Raw genomic sequence first — 18649 nt, 5'->3', positions numbered from 1 at the left:
TTCTCTGAATCCCATGTTCTTTAACTGACAGATGGAAATTGTATCAGTACCAAGCCCATAGGTTTGCTCTGAGGATTAAATGAGGTTAGATAATGCATGGCATAAAGCAAATGCTAGCAAAGATTACCTCTTATTGGCATTTTAACATCAATATTTATAGATTAATTTAAATGGACCTGTAAATACTATAAATATTCAAGTTATTTATATTCTGCTAGTAGTTAGGGGAAAACATTGCTGTGTTGATTTATGCTCGCCTAAATATCACCCTATTTAACTGTAGCCATCTCTTTTTGTGAATATAGTTTTATGATAAAGTGTCTAGAAACTAAAACTCAGATACATATTAAAATACTTACAGGAATATATTACTCTATAAGCTTAAATTTGGGAAATGATAAATCTGATGCAAAATTTTAAATTATCAATTTGCAAAAGAAATTTTCATTCTAGTTGGGTTTCTTTAGTTTTTTCTTTTGCAGTGCTAGGATCAAACACAGGGCCTCAAGCATGCTAGACAAGTGCTCACTCGTTCAGTCACACAATAGCTGTTCTTATATAGCAACTGGGATAAACTGGGTTACTGCTTTGCAAGGCAACTTGGAGACTTGAGTATTCCTCATTCTTTAAGTAGTATTTGAGGCTAGGGATTTCGCTCAGTATTAGATTGTCTGGCAAGTGCAAGGCTCTGGGTTTGATCCCAGCACCAAGAATAAAAAACTAAACAAAAATGAAAGAGAAAGCATTCGCCTGTATTTATTTATATATATTTTTTGTAGTTTTCAGTCACACTAGAAGATCTATGCTGAGATGTTATTTGAAATATCCACTGGCTCTTTAATTTTCTCTCCTCTAAAAAAATTAGAATTAATGTCATAAACACTAAAGTACCTGTTAACACCTGGCTCATTCCTGTAAGGAAAATAGGTGAGATGCTGTCTGTTTCTGGAAACTTAGATGTGGCTGAAATATTAATGAGCATCTATATCAATACGGCTTTCTATCTGAGGAACTATGAATTGGAGATGAAGGTTGTGCTTACTACTGCTACAACTGTCTTAGAAATAAAATATATCTTTAAAAGAGGAAAAAACTGAATTAGAGCAAATATATCTCATTAACAAAGCAGTCAATTCCCTTTATTTTTAAAATTTTATGTACACATATGAATGATCTGTATAATGTACATTCAATATAGAAAGCTTTATATATTTGATAATGTATAGAACATTTCACAATTACACTAATCTCTTACATAACATCTTGACATCCATTTTTAAACTTTAATCTTTTTTTAAATTTTTTTTTGCACAAGCTCCTTGTCATTCAATTTGGTAAAGCCAGTTATACATACCGATGTGTACTGTGAGCTCTCAAGAAGTTAATGATTGAGGAGACCAGGAAACAGGTAGAGGAACAAAAACCTAATAGTGTTCGGTGACAGGAGAACGGCCACACGACGCTTTTCTGGGGTTAAGTGACTTAGTCCAATTTCTGAAGACTGGAGCTCAGCCCCACAGTCACATTAATTCAAAAAAACATTATAAAAACTAGGAAGAAAGTGTTGTCTTTTTGATTCACAGTCTTGTAAACAGATATAAAGGAAAAAAATGTGCTTACATACATCAAGAAAAAAAATTCTTGTGTACCCACTTTAGGTTGATCCACAGAGTGCTTTCTCATAATGTGATACAATTAGAATCACTGACTTTTTTTCCTAAATAAAAATATATTTATAGAAAAAGGAATAACACTGTCATGAAACCAGGAGAAAGGCAGTTAGAGTTTGCTTCAACGTATCAGCTGGAGGAATGTGGACTGGCCTTTCAGGGATTATTGTCTCTCGTGAGTATTTCAAGTCTGATAGCCAAGGTCGCCTGCCTCATGGTCTACAGGAGGTGGCAGGTTAGACATGACTGATGAGGATGTACCTGCGGTAAGGTAGCCAGCAACTCCAGGTCCTGCAAGAGAGAAAGAAAACACTCACTCTAGAGAGCAGAATCATGCAAAACTCTGACTTTTACAAAAAGGTCAGACCTGTCAGGTGCCCCAGCACAAGAGACTGATAATCTATGAGAATTACCTACATATACAACTGTACCTCAACAGACAACTACCTACCATTATTTTCATGGTTTGCTTTTACTATGTGACAAAGTTAAAAATCATTTTGAAATTTCTGCTGGACAGTAACACAGATGTGGAAATATGGAAACGTTTTTTCTTTTCATGTCTGGGAAATTCAATCTTTCAAAATATCCTGGGCACTGAAAGAGCTATGACAAATGGAAAAATGGGAACAAACACAGAAAAGAAACTCTACACTCAGCCCATCCAGAAGTCATACGTGACAAAATCCTTAACATAAACACTACTGTTAACATTCAAGTCAACCTATTTTCATTTGGTGCAAAGAAATGCTATTCTAAAAAGTAACACCAAATGAACAAGGGTTGCTAAATCAAAGTCTCTGAGAAAGAGGAAGGCTCTAGACATTTATCTATCATAGGTTAAAACAAGAATGCTCTGGGAAAAGGCACTGATATTTTAGTTTCATATGTCTTCTTTGATTCTGTCTCTACTTCATGAAAATGCTATACCTGCCAGCATTTATCAAGATGTGTCCTCAGAGCATGTTAACTGTGTTAGCCCCCTAGAGTTTATTTTAAACAGCACATGGGCATTTAATTACATCTCAGAAGCACTGCACAAACTAACAAGTACTTGCAAGAGAAGTATAGCATAATACTGCATACTGAGCAATATTTTTAGCTGAAACTGTAGGAAACAAGGCAAAGGACTACAGAACATCAAAGGGTTAGGACTAGAGAGGCAATGGGAGCGGCATGCATTTAGCAAAATGTTTCTCTACCTGCTTCAGAGAGCTACACAGAAGTTAGCAAGCTGCCTGGCAGAGCGGATCTAAAGCCCGCTCCTGAGGTGAAGGGGGCTGCTGCCAGTTAGAAGGGAAGGAGAGACACCTGGGGGGAAAAAAGAAATATAAGCAGCAAGGGAAGTGGTGAGAAAGTGCAAACAGCAGAGCAGTCTGACAAAGGCTGAGGCGTAACAGGACTGATGCAGGACAAAAGGCCACAGTTCAGATTCACTTCATTTCTCACCTCAAGCATTTGCACTGTAACACGAAATGGCTTGTATAGACACTGTGAGTGGTTATGTGGCCAGAGATGGCCCAGCCTGTGTGAGCTGTAACTGAGTCAACCCCAGTGCCCAGGCATGTGGAGCCTTACAGCAGTTCCCTTTCCCATGCACCAAAAGGGACCTACATCTATCAGACCCCATCTTCCATCAATCAGGGTGCCAGGCCTTGTAAAACTTGCTCAGGGAAAGACCACCAGGTCACTGAGCCTCTCCAACGATGTGGTTCAGAGCTATAGCACCACACTGTTACATTACTTGCCAAGTTACCATTCTCTAAACTTTAGGCAGATGCAAAACTATCACTTAGGTCTCATTAAAAAACCTCAACCACTCCAAACTGGTGTGGTTCCTAAGAAACTGACTATGGCCTCAACTTAGTTCATATAAATATAGTACGTCATGAGACTGAACCATGAATGCCACTTATGGAAAGAGGACTAATGCTGCAGTTCTCAAACTGGGTGCTGGGGTAAATACCCTGGAAAAATTCACAGGGGCACTGCTGGTATTTGAAACACAGTGACACTTACTGACTACCAGTCATGTGAACAACTCCTTTTCAGTTGTCTGGTTGTAACTATTTCATAACTCTCAGGTATTTCTTGTGACCTAGGCATGGAAAATATTACTAAGATGTTAAGAGCATTGTGAGTGGAGAAAATTTGGGAACCCCTATGTTAAAATCTAAATTGTGAAATGATGGGCCTAGAAGGAAAAAACCTAATTCTAGCCCCCACCAGTTTAGGAAAGGCAAATCAACTCCTGGGTATTTCTACAAGCACAGTCTGAGATGCTATCCTCCCCTATCCCTGCCTCCAGTCTCTACTTGAGGATGCATCTGACTTTCAGGAATGAAAAGAGCCACCTGGTCATCAAGATGGGATGGAATAGCTGTGTTCTCCAGAAAAAAGTGAGAAGAAAGTAGAGGTGTCAGGGCATGTGGAAACACTGTATAAAGATGCTGGACTTAAGAGGAATGAAAACTGATGGAAAAGTAACAAATAATCCTGCCTAACAGAATTCACTTCCACGGTGAAGTATACACACGTAAAATTCTTCATCCCTAATTCCAGCTCCTAAAAGCCTCTTCACCTTAGACTCTATTCCATCCGTAGTGTCTGCTTTCACTACTGATACTCTAGGTGAAGTGATTTGAGGATTTTCACTGCTAAAATTATTTTTATAAGACACTGAAGTCACAGGCAACAATATGTTCTGGAACCTAACAAATGGCTAAGTAATTGCAGACACTAGATAATGCAACCACAACATGTCTATAGTACTGAGGCACTGTTAAATAAGCATTTATCATAAGAAAACAATATATCAGGGCAGAGAACTTATGGAAGTAGGTAATCTCATTGTAATTTACTAACACTGAGCAATCTTACCTAGGACTTTCAAATTAATTTTCTCTTAAATCTGAGCATGTAACTGAAAGACATTTGCTCAGTGGTGAGAGAGAAGAAAATCGTAAGTGAATTGTTGGTCATTCTCACCTTACTTTGAAGTAGTAATTAACTTTCCTTTATCTTGCCCCATCTCCTAAACAATACCCACTTGCCAAACATATCCAAAGACACCAGTTGTAAGAAAGGGTTGGTGATTTGTATTCTCACAGCACCTTAGTTCATTTGCAAATTGATTTGAGAAAGGCAGGGTACAATCTATTTTCTGAAGATTGGAGGTAGCGTGGAGTACAGTTTAATTAAATAGAATTCTGAATCAACATAACACTGAGTACATTCCACTGAATTCCACATAATGAGATTTTAGCAGTATCAGAAGTACCTGCTCCTTTCATTAAACTCATGACACAAAATACATTAATGGAAAAGCTAAAACCAAAAAACAATCTGACAACCTAAGCAATGAACATGCATTCGTTCAACTGGCATTTAACTCAGAATCTTAACTCTTGAAACAGAATTGGTCCTTTCAAATGGAATAGACTAAAGCTGGTGGAAAAACTGTGTCAAGCAACCAACATCTCAACAAGAACATCTAAGATTGATGATGTGCCAAGAATCAAGGCAGTTCTGAGGCTAACACAGATCATAGCTAGTTTAGACTGTCCTGTGTGGACGTGACTGAGGTTTTAGCAATGACCTTCAGGGTGATACAGCAACACCAGGCCCCTGCCAGGTTGGGATTTATACTATCTCCCTGCCCATTGGGGTGGTACAGAACTTGTTACCCCTTGAGTCGGTCCACAATAGGAAGAGACCAGTAAATCTCAGCTTGTCTTTTCCCCTAATGCTCTTCTAATTCTTACAGCTTACCACAGCTGCTTCCCGTACATCATTCAGAAGACGACCGCAAGGGAAAGGCACAGACAAGATTTTTACTCCCTGTACTTTTTCTCCCTTATGGTATTAGGAAATTTGAAAAGTGGGTGAGAACTAATATAATTATGGAATTTGGATGAGAGGAAAGACCAAATGAAATCCAGGTCTCCAAAGATAAACACCATCTCTTCTGTATTCTAATCATAACCTCTTGGCCGGAGCTGTCAAGTAGGTCAAGGACCCCGGTACCTTTTTATTTCACGTCAATGAATGCTGAGCACAAGAACAAAAAGCAGCTCTAGGAGAGGCTTCTAAACTACAGGATGCTGTTCCTGCAGCCAACTTCTAAGTCAACTCTACTCTTCGCTAACAAAACTAAGGCAGTCTTCCGATCACACTATCCTTACGCAAAGTAAGAAGTGAATGCCACTGAAGTGTGAACTCATGGGAGCAGCCTCAAGGGCAGTTCTTAGTGCCTGCAAGAATATACTTCTGGCTAGAAGCTTCAGCTTTGCCCCTAATTCAAAAAAGAGAAGTAGGAGAGACCAAGTTCATATTCTACGAATTTTTCCCCACAAAAATCAGGGGCATGGTTGGAAAAGTAAAAAGAAAATCTGTGACACTCTGTTCTTTAACATATACACACAGGGCCAACAGACCAAGATCATGTTTGTAATATTGACGGTTCTCCAACTAATATAAGAAGTTAATTTACATTAAAGTCACAGTGAAGGGAAAACCAGTAATGTCACAACCAATTCTAAAATTAAATCAAAGGTACAACTTTCTCCAAAGCCCCTATTTTTTAATACTCGATTCAGTCTACATGATTTAATAAACTTCTGTACTAGCAATTAGGATAATTAAAACAATTACACCAGTATAGGAAACACTGGATGCAATGTTTTTCTCTCAATTTACCTATATCATCTCAGGTTAAGGGATGGAGGGCTGCCATCTTTTTATATATTACTAATTCAGGCAGACAGCAAGAACCACCTCATATTCTTTTCTTTTTTTCACTGGGGTTAAACCCAGAGGCACTAAGACATATTCTCAGCCCCTTTTAAAAATTATTTTTTGAGACAGGTCTTGCTACGTTGCCCAGGCTGGTCTCAAACTTGCAATCCTCCTGCTGCTTCAGCCTCCCAAGTGGCTGGGGTAATAAGTGTGTACCAGTGTACTTGGCTAAAACCACCTCATATTCTTTAAAGGTAATTTCAAACTAAAAACTTTCATACCAGACACTACATTTCATCTTTAGCACATAGCAATTTATTAGTATGACTTTTTTCTTAAACAGGAGCCAATATGAAAAAATATATCCTAAAATTATTATGGCAATTAGTATGGCAAATGGACAAATGTCCTGAGTTCCAAACATAATCTTTTGAATCCAAAGCAGTCAAACATTCTTTCATTTATGATATTCCCTTTCCCTCATGGGAGAACAAAATATTCAGCAAAACTATAGACTAATCACTAAAAACGTAGAAGAAAAATATTTTACATATACATTACATTTATTTGGAGCATTTTATTATATGACAGAAATGGCATGATGCTACCATGTTTCTGACACCAACACTCCTGAACAGCTATTTCCCCATTCTTTTTATAGTTTTGAGATAAACATTTTTAATACAGACATGCTCTAAATATAACCTATGACACCCTTATTCAATTGGGTCAAAACTAAGCAAAGTACATGTTTTAGTGAACAGACACTCAAAACAACTGAGCACATGCTGTCCAGGGCTGAAAACACAGCTGTACAGCATGCGTGAAGCACCCCCAAGTGAGGTCGGTGGTAGCCGAGGAAAACACTCTGAACACTATGCAAAGTCTACTCAGGACAAAAGGATGGTCCAAATGGCTTCTGCCAAATGTCTTAAGATAGCCAATTAGGTCTGACTTACCTGTGAGGTATCCTGCTGTTTGTGAGTCAGAAATGAACAAATCATGTTTCTGATCTTTGAAGGCACTCCAGACTGAAGATCGAGACAGGATTTCATTCACCTAGGGAAGTGAAGAAAGTGCTTTTGACATAAACAAATTAAGTACTACATTTTGGAAGGCTGAACTAAAGAGAAAAATCAACTTCGAAAACAATAAGGAAGAAGGCTGGTGAGGAAAGACCCAAAGATGGAGCAAGAACAAGCATGCATCAAATATTCTATCCCAGGCACTGTGTTGGGCACATCTCCCTGAACTGAATTCAAAGTGCTCGAATCAGCACTTCTACAGCTGGACTCTTACTATTTGAGCCTGCAATGAACTGATTTCTATATAATTAGGGCAGGAAGATTCCTAAGAAAGTATTTTCTTGTGATGGTAACAGATGGCTGATGGTGTGGTATGGGCGGATGAACTATTCCTGAGGAAAGGTTTGAGGAGAGGATTCTACAAATTGGACCTAAAAGTTTAAAGCAGTCTTTTAAATGGGTTGTGACCTGTTGGGGATCTCTGAAATCCTTTAAAAGGGGAGTGAACAGCATACTTGAGAAGATAAAATAGGTGAACACAGAAAAGTATCAGAGTATAGTGTATAAAATGGGTAGATATTCTATAAAATACACTGATGTGAATATAACTAATATGTGTGTGTATGCGTGTGACTATATACCGGACTAAGATGAAAAATATTTCTTTCTTTGTGACATAGATAAAAAATATTTAGGAAATACCTACTTAGAGAAGTTTATTTCCATATCAATGTTCAGATTAAATAATATCAGACGTCTTATGTGGTAGAACAGTGGACAGAACAATGAGAAGGACAGCCTCTATCTCTGAAGTCAAATGGAAAGCTTACGGTTGGGTAGTGAGTACAGACAGTGCCAGATAATTTAGCAGTAAACATTAAAGTAGTTATGTACAGGGGGACCATGTGAGTGAGTCCAAGAAAGGACAGCAGTCCAACCTTAGAAAGAAGCAAATGAGGAAAAAATGAGCTGTGAAGATGAGAGAGGAGCTCCTATTTTGGGAAATAACATAACTCTTGCTTCCCCTCCCTTGGGAGTGGAAGGTGGGTTTCTTTGCTCCTCTTATCACTAGGAATGGGAGGTGAGTCAGGGATAGGCAAATGCCTACAAGTGGTACACAGAATACCTTTTCTTGACATTCAGAACAGACTTGGGCAAAACTTAAAAAAATACTTTTTAAAACTTTCTATTTAATGATTGCAGCAGTATATGCTACCTCTCTTAATATTTGAAATCATTCAAATTATACTGATAAAAGGGCCATAGCATCAAAAATGTTTCTTTACTTGCACATAGGAATCTTGTGGATTTATTAAAGAAAGGCTTTAGTTCTGGAGTAAATTTAAACCTATAAAAGAACATTAGTAGATGGAAACAACCCGAATTGTGGCACATGTGTACAATGAAATATAATTTAGACATAAAAAGGAAAGAAGCATTGATATGTGCTACAACATGTATGAACCTAAAGAGCATGCTAAGTGACAGAAGCAGACATAAAAGGTCACATATGGTATGATTCCATTCATAAGTAACATTCAGAATAGATAAGAGTCAGAAAACAGATTAGTGGTTGGCAGGGGGTGACAGGGAGGTAAGGGGCGGTGGTGGTGGTGCAGATGAAATAGGTAGTAATTGCTTAATAGATTTAGGGACAGTGAAAATGTTTTAGAACTAGATAAGGTGGTATTTGCACAATATAATACTTAATGTGCTAAATTCCAATACATTTTTCAGCATAAAAGTTAATTTTATGCTATAAAAATTTCAACTAAATGAGAAAAGAACATTAGTAGTAAGATCATAGAGTAAACTGAATGAAGAACTTCTCAGAAGCAACAATAAAACTAAAGAGAAACAACCCCTAGACTCCTACTGACAATACCAAAGTTAATTTTATCAAGTATGAAGTGCTGAATATTCTTCAGCATTTTTCATCCTGAAACATGCCCTGCCATGCAGAAAAGGAATGCTCCCGAGTGACTGCTGAGTGTTTGGTTTTGCTTTTTCACTGTTTGAGACAGTTATGGAAACCCATCCTTGGCCTTTGGCTCTTCTGCAGCTGCAGACATGAGCGGATATGAACACAGGTGTTCAGATTACCCACAGCCATGACCCTGGCTTTGAGAAAACCTTGTTATAATCAGCAGATCTACAATGCTGCCTGTAGACTCACCTGTTCTCCATACTGCAGGCTTCGAGTCATCGCCTTGAGAGCTTTAACGATTTGAGCCTTGGTGGCAGCTGGGCTGTCCAAATTTTCAAGGCCTATGCCTTCGAGTAATTTTAAGAGATATGGGACCAAATCTGCTTTCAGGGCCTAGAAGGCATATGAAGCATCTATAATCATACTGGAAAATGTACATCACTCACTGAAGATATACTCCAGGACAATACCTGGAAGAAGAGCAACCTGTTTTCACAGTATCTTAATGCTGGATACAGATTCTTGTTTTAGTAGCTAATAATAATAATATCTAATGAGATTTTATTTTATTGTCAACTGTTCTAAATGCTATATATCAATTATTTAATCTTCCCAACATCTAACAAATTAGGTATTATTATTATAGATGGAAAATCAGCGTACACATTCATAATCAAGGAACTGGGCAGTAATGTAATCTGCATTTGGACCCACGAAGCAAAGAACCTGAGTTTTTAGCCACTACGGTGCCTGCTCTAATGATACTACACTAATAGGTAACAATCTCTGAAATGCCTTAAAATCTTCCCATATTATCTTAAAACAGCAATCTTTGCAGTCATCAGTTCATATCAGTCTAATAAAAGCTAAATAATAATGTGGTATCAATCTTCATTGAAAATCAAAAGGAAGAGATGGAAGTAACTGACATTTAGTGAGTGCACCTCTTTTTTTAACTTGTGATGTAGCCATAAGTTTATAACTTTATTTCAGATGAGGAATTCAAAACACTGTAAGTTTAAAAATCATGCCTGAGGTCACAGGGCCATCAAGTGGTAGAACTAGCTCATGTTTTTCTACATCCAGTAAACTCCCGAGCCAACCCTAAATTTGAACTTCAGAGCATTCACTATCTCCTTGAGATCTACCAATATCTTTACCTGCCTAAAGGAAGGACTAGAGGTGAGGTTGTGGGGTGGGGGTAGATGTTGCAGGAAAGGGAACCAGGAGAATAGGAGGTCCTTGTCTTCAGGCAAAGAATGTCAGATGTCACTTTGTCATCTGGCAAATAATGGGAAGTCACCAAAGAATTTTAAGATGAACACTGACTAGCTGGGTGTAGTGGCTAATCCTAGTGGCTTGGGAGACTGAGGTAGAACTATCACAAATTCAAAGCCTGTCTCAGCAACTTAGTGAGGCCCTGTCTCTAAATAAAAAATACTATTAAAAGGGCTGGGGATGTGGCTCAGTGGTTTAATCGTCCCTGGGTTCAATCCCTTGTACCAGAGGGGGGAAAAAATTAAAAGATGAAGAGTGATTGAGTTGTATTTTACTACTTTTTGATTTTTGTTATATATATTTATGGGATAGTGATGTTATGATATAGAAGTACAATTGTGGAGTGTATAACAGCACATCAGCTGCTTCAAAAATTTATTTCTTATAGTGATAACATTTAAAATTTACTGTTAGCAATTTTGAAATATACATTAACCTATAGTCACCATGCTGTGCAACAGATCTTCAAAAGTTATTACTCCTAATTGAAACTTCACACCAATAACATATCCTCATTCTTCCCACCTCCCAGCTTCTGGTAACCACCATTCTGTGTTCTCCTTCTATGAATTTGATTCCATTCATTAGATTCCATTCATTGGTGAAATTATGCAATATGTATTCTTTTTTAAAAAATGTATTTTTAGTTGTCACTGGAATTTATTTTTTATTTATTTATATGCAGTGTTGAGCACAGAAACCATTCATTGGTGAAATTATGCAATATGTATTCTTTTTTAAAAAAAATGTATTTTTAGTTGTCATTGGAATTTATTTTTTATTTATTTATATGCAGTGTTGAGCATAGAAACCAGTGCTTCACACATGCTAGGCAAGCACTCTATCACTGAGCCTGTCCCAGCCTGCAATATGTCTTAAGAGCTATACTTTTTTTTAAAAAACAAAACAAAAAACTATATTTCTGTGATTTTGAAAAATCACTTTTGCAACGGTTATTAGATTTTATGATGTGATTTTTCTGTCTTTAGTGCTTACCTACTCAATAGTGATAACATATCAAGTCCTACTTCACTAGGTAAACAGTCTCTTTGAAAAGGACAATAAAAATCTTGGCATGATTCTACAACACGACTTTAGAAACAAAGGAATGAATGAATCTTTCCAAAGAGGATAAAGGAATTCTTTTTCTCTTTTTTTAATTTGTTCTTCTTATATATACATGACAGCAGAGTATACTTTGATACATATATATACTTATTCTAATTAGGATCCCATTCTTGTGGTTGTACATGATGTGAAGTTTCACTGTGATATATGCATATATGAACATAAAAAGTTATGTTTGATTCATTCCACTATTTCCTATTCCTATACCCCCTCCCTCCCTTCATTCCCCTTTGTCTTATCCACTGAATTTCTATTCTACCCCCCCTTTGTTGGGTTTAAGCTACCACTTATCAGAGAGAACCTTTGACCACATAAAGCAAATTCTGTGATGAAAACTTCAGAGTAAATGCACAAAAAGCGGCCAAAAAATTTTGAAGTTGGTGAAACTGTTAAAATATATAGTTGTGCATAAACTCATAAGTTATCTCCACCAAACCTTAGCCAGGGAATATTTGTCTACTATGTTTGTTTTCCTAAAATAGTGTTGAATCTAGAAAGTCACTTACTTGTGCTACCAATTCACCCTGCTCCTTCTGAAACATTCGGTTAATTGCTTCACAGGCTAAACCAACAGTATCTGCTCGTTTTTTCATTCCATTCATCAGTGGGCCAATGGTTTCTAAAGATGCCATGGCTCGAACACACAGCTGTGTCCCCAAAAGAGAAGGTTACTTGTAGAGAAGCATTTTTATATAGCATAAATACCAAAGTAACACATTTTTAAAAACAACTACTTTCAAGTTTAATAATAAACTGAATTAAATTCCATCTCCTGTTAATTATACCATTTAAACTGGCTTAAGAATCAATAAAATACCATGCAGTTCATCTTAGATAGAGGTTTACATTGCATTTTTGAAAGAGGAAATAACAGATCAAATTCTAGAGCTATAATCTAAAGAATGAATTCATCAATACCTCATTTTCAGACAGGGCATGGATAACCCGAATGGCACTCTTAGGAATGGCATTGTTCCTGTGATTCATTGCTTGGATAATTTTGGGAAGGTGGCCCAGTGGTGGGACTTGATCTGCCAGCTGAGGTTGTGCATTGAAGAGACATACTGTTGCCATTGTCAAAGTTTCCAGAGTTTCGCCCTGGAAAGCATAAAAGAAAAAATCAATCAAAATAATCAAAATACTGAAAAAGTCCTTAATATCTCTGGCAATATATTTGGTGTTCAAAACTAGGGATTCAAAAGTTCTAAGTGCTAACACCTGGAAGTTGATTCATAAAACCTAAGAGAACAACACACTTTCTATTTTCTTTGATAAAAGGCATGCATCCAAAGGACTTAAGAATGTATTATCTAAACAGCCTTTCACTGGGCCAGGTGTACCTCCTTTCTATTGAGATCACCTCCCAAAAGATGATACTAGCAATTTCTAGACAATGTTACAGACATGTCAATGTTAGACAACATCAATGATCAAGGAGAATGTAGATACACTATGCTCAGTTCTATTAAAAATCTTATTACAGGTTGAATATCCCTTTGAAATGCTTCAGAAGTGTTTCCGATTTTGGAACTATTTTGAATCTGAGAATATTTGTATAGAGTTTATCAGCTGAACATCTCTAACCCAAAAATCCAAAATGTTTAATGCTCTGAAATTCAAAACTTTTAGCACTGTTATGATACTCAAAAAGTTTGATTTTGGATCATTTCAAATTTTACATTTTCAGATTAAGAATGCTCAATCTGGGTTGGGGAGATAGCTCAGTCGGTAGAGTGCTTGCCTTGCAAGCACAAAGCCCTTGGGTTCGATCCCCAGCACCACAAAAAAAAAAAAAAAAAAAAAGAATGCTTAATCTGTATTAAACATATTTGAGTGCTATAATAAACTTTCTATTATAGATAATGGATTATACACATATATATCCATAACAAGACACTTTTTAAATGAACAAAGAAATTGGAATGTACCCAAAAAGAAAGGTCACATATGATGAAATTTCTATTGCTTTTCCTTGCTAGGTTTCAGCTTTTGAGAATTCCCTTATGCTCCCCCCGCCCCTTTTTTTGGGCACTGGGGATTGAACCCAGGGCCTCAGCAATACCCCCATCTGTGAGGATTTCATTTTATAAGTAAACTATGTACTAAAATTATTATTTACTAATAAACATGACAGTAGCAAGTGACAGTGATAAATATTTGGCATCCTAATCCTATTTTTTTTTTTTAAGTTCTGCTAAACTAAGGATACTAACTAACAATTTCTAAGCACTTGGAATGTGGCAGACATGTTACGTATTCCACACACACTAACTTATTAAAACCTCAGCCTCAGGCAGATGCAGTGATCATTCTATGAGGCAACTGAAGCAGAATCACGAATCCAGCTGGTTATTGATGAAGCTGGGCTGGGTGATCCAGGACCAACTAACACAGCTTAGACTCTTAAATCACCTTGCTCTATAGCTAGTGTGTTTAGTTCAACAACGACCATCTATTTCTAGCTTTCAACATAACTGTCCAGATAACAAAATATTAGACACTATCAGAGTTTCTGATTTGCCAAACCAAGACTAAGGCTATCTTCTGCTTTCCTGAAAGACTCTGGTTTTGAGCACAAGTACAGGGTTCATCCATGTGGTACCAATACTGTCAATTTCTGTGACTAGGGTCATCCCTGCCATACACACGAAGCGGAGCAAAGAACACGGACATTTTCAAAGAAACACCAAACACTGAGATTTTTGATTAGTTATATAAACACTGGAAATGGTATGACAAAAATATTCTTTCAGAGCTTCTGTAACTCTTAAAATATCAAGTCAATATGGACATCTCTAAACTTTATCTATAAATAACCATGTATTAGTTTTACTATTGAAAAATGAAAAAAAATTAATGGGCATATCTAAATTTACATGTGGTTGCTATGTTGAAAGAGAGCTAATTCTTTTTTTTAATTAAAAATCATAAATTTACATAGGGCAATGTTGATTCATTGTTATTTTTTTCCCTTCCCCCCACCCCTCCCACACCTCTTTTCCCTCTATACAGTCCTTCCTTCCTCCATTCTTACCACCCTCCTTATCCCTAACCCTAAACCTAACCCTAACCTAACCCTAACGCTACCCCCTCCTACCCCCCCCATATATCCTCATCCGCTTATCAGCGAGATCATTCGTCCTTTAGTGTTTTGAGATTGGCTTATCTCACTTAGCATGATATCCTGCAATTTCATCCATTTGCCTGCAAATGCCATAATTTTATCATTCTTCATGGCGGAGTAATGTTCCATTGTGTATATATATATATATATATATGCCACAGTTTCTTTATCCATTCATCAACTGAAGGGCATCTAGGTTGGTTCCACAATCTGGCTATGGTGAATTGAGCAGCTATGAACATTGATGTGGCTGTATCTCTGTAGTATGCTGATTTTAAGTCCTTTGGGTATAGCCCAAGGAGTGGGATAGCTGGGTCAAATGGTGGTTCCATTCCAAGCTTTCTGAGGAATCTCCATACTGCTTTCCAGAGTGGCTGCACTAATTTGCAACCCCACCAGCAATGTATGAGTGTACCTTTCTCCCCACATCCTCACCAACACCTATTGTTGCTTGTGTTCTTGATAATCGCCATTCTAATTGAGGTGAGATGAAATCTTAGGGTGGTTTTGATTTGCATTTCTCTTATTACTAGAGATGTTGACCATTTTTTCATATATCTGTTGATTGCCTGTACATCTTCTTCTGTGAAGTGTGTTCTTTTCCTTAGTCCATTTGTTGACTGGATTACTTGTATTCTTGGTGTAGAGTTTTTTGAGTTCTTTATAGATTCTGGAAATTAGCGCTCTGTCTGAAGTATGAGTGGCAAAGATATTCTCCCACTCTGTAGGCTCTCTCTTCACATTACTGATAGTTTCCTTTGCTGAGAGAAAGCTTTTTTAGTTTGAATCTATCACAGTTGTTGATTCTTGCTTTTATTTCTTGGGCTATGGGAGTCCTGTTAAGGAAGTCTGATCCTAAGCCAACAAGTTGAGGGTTTGGACCTACTTTTTCTTCTATAAGATGCAGGGTCTCTGGTCTGATTCCAAGGTCCTTGATCCATTTTGAGTTGAGTTTTGTGCAGGGTGAGAGATAGGGGTTTAATTTCATTCTGTTGCATATGGTTTTCCAAGCACCATTTGTTGAAGAGGCTATCTTTTCTCCATTGCATATTTTTGGCACCTTTGTCTAGTATGAGAAAATTGTATTTATTTGGGTTTGTGTCCATGTCCTCTATTCTGTACCACTGATCTACCTGTCTATTTTGGTACCAATACCATGCCGTTTTTGTTACTATTACTTTGTAATAGAGTTGAAGATCTGGTATTGTGATACCCCCTGCTTCGCTCTTTCTACTGAGGATTGCTTTAGCTATTCTGGGTTTCTTATTCTTCCAGATGAATTTCATAATTGCTTGCTCTATTTCTGTAACGTACATCATTGTGATTTTAATTGGAATTGCATTGAATCTGTATAGCACTTTTGGTAGTATGGCCATTTTGACAATATTAATTCTGCCTATCCAAGAACATGGGAGATCTTTCCATCTTCTAAGGTTTTCTTTAATTTCTTTCTTTAGTGTTCTGTAGTTCTCATTGTAGAGGTCTTTCACCTCTTTTGTGAGATTGACTCCCAAGTATTTTATTTTTTTCGATGCTATTGTGAATGTGGTAGTTTTCCTAATTTCTCTTTCTGTAGATTCATCACTTATGTATAAAAATGTGTTGGATTTAAGAGCATTGATCTTGTAACCTGCTACTTTACTGAATTCACTTATGAGTTCTAAGAGTTTTCTGGTGGAATTTCCAGGTTTCTCTAAGTATATAATCATGTCATCAGCAAATAGGGATAGTTCGAGTTCTTCTTTTCCAATTCGTATCCCATTTCTTTGGTTTGTCTAATTGCTCTGGCTAGAGTCTCAAGAACAATATTGAGTAGAAGTGGTGAAAGAGGGCATCCTGTCTTGTTCCAGATTTTAGGGGGAATACTTTCAGTTTTTCACCATTTAGAATGATATTGGCCATGGGCTTAGAGTAGATGGCCTTTACAATGTTAAGGAATGTTCCCACAACCCCGATTTTTTCTAGTGTTTTGAGCATGAAGGGATGCTGTATTTTATCGAATGCTTTTTCTGCATCTATTGAAATAATCATGTGATTCTTAACTTTAACTCTGTTGATATGGTGAATGACATTTATTGATTTCCAGTTGTTGAACCAACCTTGCATCCCTGGGATAAAATCCACTTGATCGTGGTGTACTATCTTTTTAATATATTTTTGTATGCGATTTGTTAAAATTTTGTTGAGAATTTTTGCGTCAATGTTCATTAAGGATATTGGTCTGAAATTTTCTTTCTTCGATGTGTCTCTGGTTTAGGTATCAGGGTGATATTGGCTTCATAGAATGAATTTGGGAGGGTTCCCTCCTCTTCTATTTTATGGAATACTTTGAGAAGTATTGGAATGAGCTCTTCTTTAAAGGTTTTGTAGAACTCGGCTGAGAACCCATCTGGTCCAGGACTTTTCTTTGTTGGTAGGCCTTTGATGACCTCTTCTATTTCATTGCTTGAAATTGATTTATTTAAGTTGTGTATGTCCTCCTCATTCAGTTTAGGTAATTCATATGTCTCTAGAAACTTGTTGATGTCTTTGAGGTTTTCTGTTTTGTTGGAGTATAGGTTTTCAAAATAGCTTCTAATTATGTTTTGTATTTCACTCGTGTCTGTTGTGGTATTTCCTTGTTCATTCCGAATTTTAATAATTTGAGTTTTCTCCCTCTTTGTCTTTGTTAGTGTGGCTAAGGGTTTATGAATTTTGTTTATTTTTTCAAAGAACCAACTATTTATTTTGTTAATTTTTCCGATTGTTTCTTTTGTTTCAATTTCATTGATTTCGGCTCTGATTTTAACTATTTCCTGTCTTCTACTACTTTTGGTGTTGGTCTGCTCTTCTTTATCTAGGGCTTTGAGCTGTAGTGTTAAGTCGTTTATTTGTTGATTTCTACTTCTTTTGTTGAATGCGCCCCATGAAATAAATCTTCCTCTAAGTACTGCTTTCATAGTGTCCCAGAGGTTTTGATATGATGTGTCTTTGTTCTCGTTTACTTCTAAGAATTTTTTAATTTCCCTCCTGATGTCTTCTGTTATCCATTCATCATATAATCGTGTATTACTTAATCTCCAAGTATTGGAGAAGTTTCTGTTTTTTATTCTGTCATTTATTTCTAATTTCAATCCATTATGATCTGATAGAGTACAAGGTAGTATCTCTAGCTTCTTGTATTTGCTAACAGTAGCTTTGTGGCATAAAACATGGTCTATTTTAGAGAAGGATTCATGTGCTACTGAGAAGAAAGTGTATTCGTTCTTTGTTGGATGATATATTCTATATAAATCGGTTAAGTCTAAATTGTTAATTGTGTTATTGAGATGTATGGTTTCTTTATTCAATTTTTGTTTGGACGATTTATCCAGCGGTGAGAGAGGTGTGTTAAAATCGCCTAGTATTATTGTAGTATTATTTGATTTCTGGAATTGAGGATTTGTTTGATGTACATGGATGAGCCAATGTTCGGGGCATAGATATTTATGATTGTTATGTCTTGCTGACTTATGCTTCCCTTAAGCAGTATATAATGTCCTTCTTTATCCCTTCTGACTAGTTTTGGCTTGAAGTCCACATTATCTGAAATGAGGATGGATACTCCAGCTTTTTTGCTGTGTCCGTGTGCATGGTATGTTTTTCCCCATCCTTTCACCTTTAGTCTATGGGTATCTCTTTCTATGAGATGAGTCTCCTCCAGGCACCATATTGTTGGATTTTTCTTTTTAATCCAATCTACCAGTCTATGTCTTTTTGATTGATGAGTTCAGGCCATTAA

General features: G+C 36.9%; 1 protein-coding gene across 1 annotated transcript in view; it reads right to left on the bottom strand.

Moving 5' to 3' along the window:
- Positions 1-1114: 1114 nt before the first annotated feature.
- Positions 1115-18649, bottom strand: part of DNAJC13 (DnaJ heat shock protein family (Hsp40) member C13) — a 123763-nt gene continuing 106228 nt past the window's right edge. Inside the window, exons 52-56 of the mRNA XM_079101268.1 lie at positions 12684-12863; positions 12272-12412; positions 9609-9752; positions 7367-7466; positions 1115-1961 (exon numbers count right to left, since the gene is read on the bottom strand). Coding sequence (XP_078957394.1) covers positions 1855-1961; positions 7367-7466; positions 9609-9752; positions 12272-12412; positions 12684-12863 — 672 coding nt within the window. The 3' untranslated portion in view covers positions 1115-1854. The remainder of the gene's footprint in view (positions 1962-7366; positions 7467-9608; positions 9753-12271; positions 12413-12683; positions 12864-18649) is intronic.

Source organism: Sciurus vulgaris (genome assembly GCF_902686455.1).
Source record: "Sciurus vulgaris genome assembly, chromosome: 10".
NCBI lineage: Eukaryota > Metazoa > Chordata > Mammalia > Rodentia > Sciuridae > Sciurus > Sciurus vulgaris.
This window is presented reverse-complemented; position numbering and strand designations above follow the sequence as displayed.